Source organism: Nansenia antarctica (assembly GCF_963989245.1).
Source record: "Nansenia antarctica genome assembly, chromosome: 18".
Taxonomy (NCBI): Eukaryota; Metazoa; Chordata; class Actinopteri; order Argentiniformes; family Microstomatidae; genus Nansenia; species Nansenia antarctica.
Window position 1 is genome coordinate 1,266,403 of NC_137691.1, and position 10,000 is coordinate 1,276,402.

General features: G+C 48.2%; 1 protein-coding gene across 1 annotated transcript in view; it reads right to left on the minus strand.

Annotated features, from left to right (window-relative positions):
* Positions 1–10,000, minus strand: part of foxp1b (forkhead box P1b) — a gene marked incomplete at its 3' end in the record, with an annotated part of 40,818 nt that overhangs the window by 22,036 nt on the left and 8,782 nt on the right. The window contains 3 exon segments of the mRNA XM_080548474.1: positions 193–199; positions 3,656–3,710; positions 3,713–3,871. Of these exon segments, the coding sequence (XP_080404600.1) occupies positions 193–199; positions 3,656–3,710; positions 3,713–3,871 (221 nt within the window).

The window sequence follows — 10,000 nt, forward strand, 5'->3', positions numbered from 1 at the left end:
GAAGACTTATAAATGTCATATCCATCATATCCACCGTTCATCTGAAGAGGGTATGCCTAGCTTAGATGTTTAGATGTTTAAAATATGAATACATCCTACAGGGACGTTCATATAATAACAAACCGTTCCTGTTTCACATGTTTAAGACAAGCTAGGATAGTTTGTGGGTAATTTCCTTGACTGAGAACGTACACAGAGACTGAGAACGTACACAGAGACTGAGAACGTACACAGAGACTGAGACAGACCTTTTCCAAAAACTGATGTTTGTGGTGAAAACCAATGGGAAGTACAGAAAGACTGACCTTTACCTTTTCTTTTTACTGTTTTCCCCTGCTTTTATATTCATTCTATGCATGTAAATGTTTTTATATACAGTATGTTTATTTATTTCTTTCACTTAATGTTCTTATTCCTGTTGTAAAGCACTTTGAGCTGCATTTCTTGTATGAAAGGTGCTATATAAATAAAGCTTTACTTACTTACTTACTTACTAAGTTTACGTAAACGCGGGTTTGAGTTATTTAACGTAGATTCGTTGATCGTTAACGTTTCTACTGAAGGCTACGGAACATGAAGCAGGACGTGAACGTTTGGTTCCACATCTCTCCTGTGTTGTACGGTGTCAGGAACACTGTCATCCAGAGGGGAAGTGGGGGGGGGCAGGGGGTGAGTGTGTTTCTGTTGTTGAATAGACTAATAATCGGTCATTTGAAGTTTATTTAACAAAATAGAGCCAAAGTCACCCGCTGCAGTTTCCTAAACGCAACTGCAATAACAGCCTGGTGACCCCTAATTAAAGCTACGCTGGTCCCCCTTCCACTACTCCTATCAGCTCCACACATCGCTCCCTCCCTCCCTGCCTCCCTCTTTCCCTCCCTCCCTCCCTGCCTCCCTCTCTCCCTCCCTGCCTGCCCCTCTCCCTCCCTCCCTCCCTGCCTCCCTCCCTCCCTACCTCCCTGCCTCCCTCCCTCCCTCCCTCCCTCCTCCCTCCCTCCTCTCCCAGGTGCTGGTCTGTACTCCCCAGGTGGATCCACACACACACAGAAACATCCCCTTGTCTTAATGAAAATAATAAAAATAACTTTAATTTACAAACTGTAAATTAATATTCATCTGTGGGTGAGGCCCTATGGGAGCATGTCCATCAACTAAGGATCCTTCAAGGAATTGCAAAAAAGAGATGTGTAGAGATGTGTAGAGATGTGTAGAGATGTGTAGAGATGTGTAGAGATGTGTAGAGGTGTGTAGAGATGTGTAGAGATGTGTAAAAGGTGTGTAGGGGTGTGTGTAGTTGGTAAAGAGGTGTGTAGAGATGTGTAGAGGTGTGTAGAGGTGTGTAGAGATGTGTAGAGATGTGTAGAGATGTGTAGAGATGTGTAGAGATGTGTAGAGATGTGTAGAGATGTGTAGAGATGTGTAGAGGTGTGTAGGTGTGTGTAGAGATGTGTAGAGATGTGTAGAGATGTGTAGAGGTGTGTAGAGATGTGTAGAGATGTGTAGGTGTGTAGTAGAGATGTGTAGAGGTGTGTAGAGATGTGTAGAGATGTGTAGAGATGTGTAGAGATGTGTAGAGGTGTGTAGATATGTGTAGAGGTGTGTAGAGATGTGTAGAGGTGTGTAGAGATGTGTAGAGATGTGTAGAGATGTGTAGAGATGTGTAGTGTGTGTAGAGATGTGTAGAGATGTGTAGAGATGTGTAGAGATGTGTAGAGATGTGTAGAGGTGTGTAGGGGTGTGTAGAGATGTGTAGAGATGTGTAGAGATGTGTAGAGATGTGTAGAGATGTGTAGAGATGTGTAGAGATGTGTAGAGGTGTGTAGAGATGTGTAGAGATGTGTAGAGATGTGTAGAGATGTGTAGAGATGTGTAGAGATGTGTAGAGGTGTGTAGAGATGTGTAGAGGTGTGTAGAGATGTGTAGATGTGTGTAGAGGTGTGTAGAGGTGTGTAGAGATGTGTAGAGATGTGTAGAGATGTGTAGGGGTGTGTAGAGAGGTGTAGAGATGTGTAGAGATGTGTAGAGATGTGTAGAGGTGTGTAGAGGTTGTAGAGGTGTGTAGAGATGTGTAGAGATGTGTAGAGGTGTGTAGAGGTGTGTAGAGATGTGTAGAGATGTGTAGGGGTGTGTAGAGGTGTGTAGAGGTGTGTAGAGATGTGTAGAGATGTGTAGAGGTGTGTAGAGATGTGTAGAGATGTGTAGAGATGTGTAGAGATGTGTAGAGGTGTGTAGAGATGTGTAGAGGTGTGTAGAGATGTGTAGAGATGTGTAGAGGTGTGTGTAGAGGTGTGTAGAGATGTGTAGGGGTGTGTAGAGGTGTGTAGAGATGTGTAGAGATGTGTAGAGATGTGTAGAGGTGTGTAGAGATGTGTAGAGATGTGTAGAGGTGTGTAGAGGTGTGTAGAGGTGTGTAGAGATGTGTAGGGGTGTGTAGAGATGTGTAGAGGTGTGTAGAGGTGTGTAGGGATGTGTAGAGATGTGTAGAGGTGTGTAGAGGTGTGTAGGGGTGTGTAGAGGTGTGTAGAGATGTGTAGAGGTGTGTAGAGGTGTGTAGAGGTGTGTAGGGGTGTGTAGAGATGTGTAGAGGTGTGTAGGGGTGTGTAGAGATGTGTAGAGATGTGTAGAGATGTGTAGTGTGTGTAGAGGTGTGTAGAGATGTGTAGAGATGTGTAGGGGTGTGTAGAGATGTGTCGGGCTGCTGGCTCTCTGACAGTAAGGAGGGTGTCACACCTAATGACTTCCAGTTGGTGTTGTTTCTCTCTGGTGACAACATCTTTGCCTAGTTGAACTCCGGTTCAGAAACAAAGTGGTCAGATTGAACTGAACATATTACAACATAATCATCTGTGGCTGGTTTCATGATATAAACGGGAACATACTCAGCCACTGTGCTCAGCTGGGAAACACAGGAACCCACTGAGACACAGAAACCTGTTGTGCCAAACAGCTTATTGTGAATCTGTTGGGGGGCGGGCGAAACAAAAGCCAGCCAGACCAGACAGACAGACAGACAGACAGACAGGCAGGTACACAGACAGGTACACAGAAAGGCAGACAGACAGACACACAGACAGACAGACAGGCAGACACACAGACAGACAGACAGACAGGTACTCACACTAGCATGGCCCATGTAGAGACAGACAGACAGACAGACAGGCAGGCAGACAGGTACTCACACTAGCATGGCCCATGTAGAGACAGACAGACAGACAGACAGACAGACATACAGACACACAGACAGACAGACAGGTACACAGACAGGCAGACAGACAGACAGGTACACAGACAGACAGGTACTCACACAGACAGACAGACAGACATACAGACAGACAGACAGGTACACAGACATACAGACAGACAGGTACACAGACAGACAGACAGACAGACAGAGAGACAGGTACTCACACAGACAGACAGGCAGACAGACAGACAGACAGACAGGCAGACAGACAGGCAGGCAGACAGACAGGACAGACAGAGAGACAGGTACTCACACAGACAGAGAGACAGGACAGACAGAGAGACAGGTACTCACACAGACAGACAGACAGGACAGACAGAGAGACAGGTACTCACACAGACAGACAGACAGACAGACAGGTACACAGACAGACAGACAGACAGACAGACAAACAGACGGGTAGGTACTCACACTTCTCTCTTCAGCGCGTGGCCCATGTACTGTCCGTTGGAGGCGTGGTGGGGTGGAGGGGGGTCTTGGGGGTCTGGGAGGAGGACAGGTCCAGGCCGCGGTGGTGGTGGTGGTGCCCGTTGCTGCTCTCCTCCTTCACGTGCGCGCCGCCCCCCGTCACGTGCGCGCCCCCCGTCACCTCCTTCCACAGCTGCTGCAGCTCGGCTGGGATCATGCCTGAGACACAAACACATAATTGGATAATTAAATCAATTAAGGGCTAATCCAGCTCTCCTCTCCGACGTAATTAAATCAGAAGGGTCTGTAAACAAAAGCCGAGTATTAATTAGAAAAATATTCCACTACAGGGTAATGCACTGGAGCATCCCCCCCCCCGCCCCCCCCACACACATCCCCCCCCCGCCCTGTGATGTGAAGCGTGTTTGTTTACACACATCCCCCCCCCCCACACACACACACATCCCAGCATTTCATGAATCCCGTTCGGCACATTTCATTTCATGCCAACGGTAAATAATTAACATCCAGACAAGAAGCATGACATCTGAATAATCACACCCGCACTCCTCCCCACAACAAGAGAGGGGAGAACACACACACACACACACACACACACACACACTCACACACACATACACACACACACACACACTCACACACATACACACACACACACACACACACACGCACGCACACACACACGCACGCACGCACACACACACACACTCACACACACACTCACACACACACACACACACACACACACACAACTCACACACACACTCACACACACACACACACATACACACACGCACACACACGCATGCACGCACACGCAGAAAGTTTACAATAGCAACGATTCAGAGAAACACCCCACCTCTGAGAGAGCAGCACCCTGGGGTAATAAGCACCAAAGCGCATTAATGTGCAAAATAGTATAATCTCTGCACCGCCTCCGACTGACACAGAACAGTTAACGCTTGTTTAACAAGTCAACCACACAGCAGCTCACACACCAGATCACACACACACACACACACACACACAGCCTCTCACACACCAGATCACACACACACAGCCTCACACACACACAGCCTCTCACACACCAGATCGCACAGCCTCACACACAGCCTCACACACACAGCCTCTCACACACCAGATCGCACAGCCTCTCACACACACAGCCTCTCACACAGCCTCTCACACACAGCCTCACACACACAGCCTCACACACAGCCTCTCACACACAGCCTCACACACACACAGCCTCTCACACACAGCCTCACACACACAGCCTCACACACACAGCCTCACACACACACAGCCTCTCACACACAGCCTCACACAGCCTCTCACACACAGCCTCACACACACAGCCTCACACACACAGCCTCACACACACAGCCTCTCACACACAGCCTCTCACACACACAGCCTCTCACAGCCTCACACACAGCCTCTAATAAAAACAAACCTTGAAGACAGAAGATGTTTCTGGCGCTGGAAACACCTCCTCAGATCTCCTCTGTGCTCCTGACTGACAGAGATACGGATGCCCGGGGGGGGGGAGGGGGAGGGATGAGGAGGAGGAGGTGGATGAGGAGGAGGAGGAGGGAGGAGGAGGAGGAGGAGGATGAGGAGGATGAGGAGGAGGAGGGGAGGAGGAGGAGGAGGAGGAGGAGGAGGAGGAGGAGGAGGAGGGATGATGGGGATGACATAAATGAGGCTAAAACTGATTGGAAAAATCTGATTCATCCCCATAGGGTATCATAGGGTATCATAGGGTATTTGGGGTATTTGGGGTATTTGTAACATCGGTCATTTGTATTGTCAGTCAGAAGCTACAGTATGTGGTTAACCCACATGTTTAACAGCACATTGAAACGTCCAGTATGAGAATATGAGCAGCAGAGTATCGGGGGGTGTTCAGATCTGTCCTCAGATCTGTCCTTAAACAAGCCACATGTCGCTACCATGCTGAAAGAGCTTAGATATGTGGTGAATTAAACCAGGGAGAGACGGACCCTCGTTTAACATTACAATTAATTAAACCCATCCTCCGAACGAGCGGCGAGGGTGTCTGTGCACACGCTGCTTATCTCTGTGGGTTTATATTCTCTGGGTTCCTTCCCCCTCTTTCTCTAACGGCCTCTCTCTCTCTCTCTCTCTCTCTCTCTCTCTCTCTCTCTCTCTCTCTCTCTCTCTCTCTCTCTCTCTTCTCTCTATAGAAACCAGAAGTGGCCCTTTTCAAGCACCAGATCGCTTCATTGTGCTGAAATGCTTATTCTTAATTTATTCCTGTTGTGGAAAATAACTGTGAGGTGGATGGGAAGATCTCAATACGATCAGCAAAAATATTTTTAATTTGATAAAGCTACTAAAAGATTTTAATTATGCTGGTAATGGAGAACACAGGCCTAATGAGCCGCAGGCACCGCGGAGACGCACAGATCACTACTGTGAAATGAGTCTGAGAGAGAGAGAGAGAAGAGAGAGAGGAGAGCGAGAGAGGAGAGAGAGAGAGAGAGAGAGAGAGAGAGAGAGAGAGGAGAGAGAGAGGAGAGAGAGGAGAGAGAGAGAGGAGAGAGAGAGGATGAGAGAGGAGAGAGAGAGGAGGAGAGGAGAGAGAGAGATGAGAGAGGAGAGAGAGAGGAGAGAGGAGAGAGAGGAGAGAGAGAGAGAGGAGAGAGAGAGGAGAGAGAGAGAGGAGAGAGAGAGGAGAGAGAGAGAGGAGAGAGAGGAGAGAGAGATGAGAGGATGAGAGAGAGATGATGAGAGAGGAGAGAGAGAGGAGAGAGAGAGGAGAGAGAGAGGAGAGAGAGAGGATGAGATGAGAGATGATGAGAGAGGAGAGAGAGAGGAGAGATAGGAGAGAGAGAGGAGAGAGGAGAGAGGATGAGAGGAGAGAGAGGAGAGGAGAGAGAGAGAGAGAGGAGAGAGAGGATGGCTATAAACTCTCTGGATGGTTTCATATCAAAGAGCAGGAAATTATTGCAGGACAAATCAATAACCTTTCCACGTTCCAACGACCGTCTTCCCCTCACGTTAATAATTCCTACACACTCCCACTATCTCTCTATCACTCTATTCCCTCTCTATTCTCTCTATTCTCTCTCTCTTCAAACTAAAATACAGGTTAGAAATCTTGGTGTAATTCTAGACTCCGATCTAAACTTCAACAGCCACATACACTCAATAACTAAATCAGCCTACTATCACCTGAAAAACATAACAAGAATGAGAGGCTTCATGTCCAAGCAAGACCTTGAAAAACTCATCCATGCATTTGTTTCGAGTAGACTTGATTATTGTAATGGTCTACTAACAGGCCTATCTAAAGGAGCTGGTCTACTAACAGGCCTATCTAAAGGAGCTGGTCTACTAACAGGCCTATCTAAAGGAGCTGTTCGTAAATTGCAGCTCATCCAAAATGCCGCTGCTAGGGTCCTAACAGAAACAAATACATTTTAACACATTACACCAATCATGAAATCCCTGCACTGGCTAACAGTCTCTCAGAGAATTGAATTCAAAATCCTCCTAATTACAAAATGGTCTTGGACCAAAATACATATCAGATATCCTCCCACCCAATATTCCAGCAAGGTCCCTAAGGTCAGCTGAGGCTAATCAGCTAATCAATCCAAGAGTAAAAACAAAACACGGTGCAGCAGCTTTCAGTCACGCTGCTGCATGCTCCTGGAACAAACTCCCTGAAGAAATCAAACAGGCCCAAACCCTAAAAATATTTAAATCTAAGCTAAAAACCTTCATGTTTTGCAGCAGTTATGATTAAAGACAAACACTTCTATCAATGTCTTTTATCCATAAACTATTGTTTTATTCCATGTTTTATCTATTCACTTCTTATATCATTGTAATTTGTATGTTCTTACTATGCTGCTCTTGCTGTATTTTCATAATGTAGGTAAAGCACTTTGAATTGCCCCTGTTGTATGAAATGTGCTGTACAAATAAACTGGCCTTGCCTTTCCTCTATCGCTCTATTCCTCTATCCCTCTATTCTCCCTCTATCCCTCTATCCCTCTATCCTCCCTCTCTTCTTCTCTCGTGCCTTCCTGCCACCTTAATCACGAGACCCCAGCGTATGATGATTATTATTATTATATCTGAACGTGTTTATTTGTCCAGAAGCAGGAGGCTAATCCGCGGAGGTCGTGTGTTTCCAGGCGGGTTATTAAACACCATTGTTGCTCTGAGGTGGTAGGAGAAGTTTTTTCCGTGATGGTTTTGTGTTGGACGGGGGAAGGTCAGTGTTCGAGGCGAGTGTCCTGTGCTTCGACAGCGGGAACAATCATTTCCCCCCCACTTGGAGGCCAGTGACAGACCAGAGGTATTTTTAGCCCGTGTGCTTGACAGGGGCGGCCCACTCTCCCTCAATTACCCGCCAGGCCCGCTGACCCTGACCACCGCTGTTTACTCAGATAGAACCGCCAGGACCGGACTCATCTGACGGGAGCTAACGGCCTGGGACCAGAGCTGTCTCTATCTCTCTCTACCTCCTTATTCCCTCCTCCTCTCTACCCTCCTCTTATTCACTGTACACCTCTATCTCTCTCCTCTAACCCTCCTCTCTCTATCCCTCCTCTTGTTCACCACATCTCTATCTCTCTACCCTAACCCATCCTACCCCTACCCCTCCATCCTCAACGGATCTTCACACACCGGGGGTCGGTCGTTCACGACGACTAAATAAAAGACAATAAAACACAATCAACCTGAGCGACTCAAACAGCGTTTGCGTTCCCCGTCTGGACAAGCTGCTTCTCCTAGTCTCTCTGAGCGGAGTCCCCATCTGATCACAGACGCAGACATAATAACATTCATCTGGAAATACCTTTTTTATTTTTTTTATTTTACCCTCCCCAGGTTTTGGGTCCATTTGTAAAAAAAAAAAAAAGCGGCAGATTGGTTTATCTGTCTTTATCTGTCCTTCCTCCATTCCTCAACACGGCCCCGTCCGGCTCATTACGGGCCGGAAACACAGACAAGCACTTTAAAAAATGTATGTCGTTGGACACGTGATTGATCACCGGACCCCTCAACTCGATTGTACCTCGGCAGGTATCCGTGGCAGCCAGGGGCCGGCCGGGGCTCTTCAACCTTTTCCTGTCCTTGTCCCCCCCCCCCCCCCGTACCCAGGTGACCATGTTCAAGCAAGCAGAAAGTTGATTTAAGGTTCATAATGACATCAGTTGCGGGCCATCATCCCAGCGAATAAAAAATAGCCCCCCAGTGCTGCTAGCTGGCCCTTTAAACTCCGCTGTTACTCTTCAACGCTGGCAGCGCCGGGCCGGGGACCGCGGGGGCGCGCTGACACCACCATTAGTTTATTGTTCCATCACACGGAGACCTCTGCTGCACCCCTGTTTGTGTTCCTGTAATCACTGGCCTGGCGTTGTGCCCCCCCCCCCCCCCCCCCAGCCCCCCTCAGGCCTAAAACATGTTCCTCTCCTAATGCCGCGGGGGCTATTACCCGTGGCGGCCGCGGGACAGATCCATCACTGCCAGGCCGCGGTATGACCGCCGCGGCCCCTGATGTGGAGCCACACATCGCTTCATGCTTCGCCACATCCTCTGCTTTCATATTACCCACAAATTTGTCTTGTCACTGTCCCACCCGCCCTCTCTCTCTCTCTCTCTCTCTCTCTCTCTCTCTCTCTGTCTCTCTCTCTCTCTCTCATTCTCTCTCTCTCTCTCTCTCTCTCTCTCTCTCTCTCTCTCTCTCTCTCTCTCTCTCTCTTTCTCTCTCCGCCGGACACCTTAACTGATGTTGTCCCTGATGAGGGCTCAGTCTGTTAGAGAGGGCTGCGGGGTCGCGGGGGTCACACAGCCACGCTGCCTCCAGCCAATCAGGGGAGGGGAGGAGAGGGGCGAGATGCAGGCAGGCACGCACACAGGCACACGCGCACGCACACGCACACACACACACACACACACACACACACGCACACACGCACACACACACACACACACCTGGCAGCACCACCTGTACTCTCCTCTCTGTACAGGTCAAGAGGAGAAGCTTTTTTGGGGGGAGCAGAGGAGGGGAGGGGGTGGGGGGCAGGGGGGCGCTGGATAAAATTAATATTTATGGGAGTTATATCCTCCCCAAACACATTGTTGTAATTTATAACAGATACTGTCTGACCGCGTCCAAGACTTTGAACATTAATGTCAAAAGAATTTACAAGGGAAACAAATTAAAGTCCCAGATAAAAAAAGAGAGCAATTGTTCTTCACCCCAATCGCACTCTCACAGCTTATATCCAATTACCTCTATCACATTCTGGTAATGATATCTCAATATGATTCCTCAGTCTG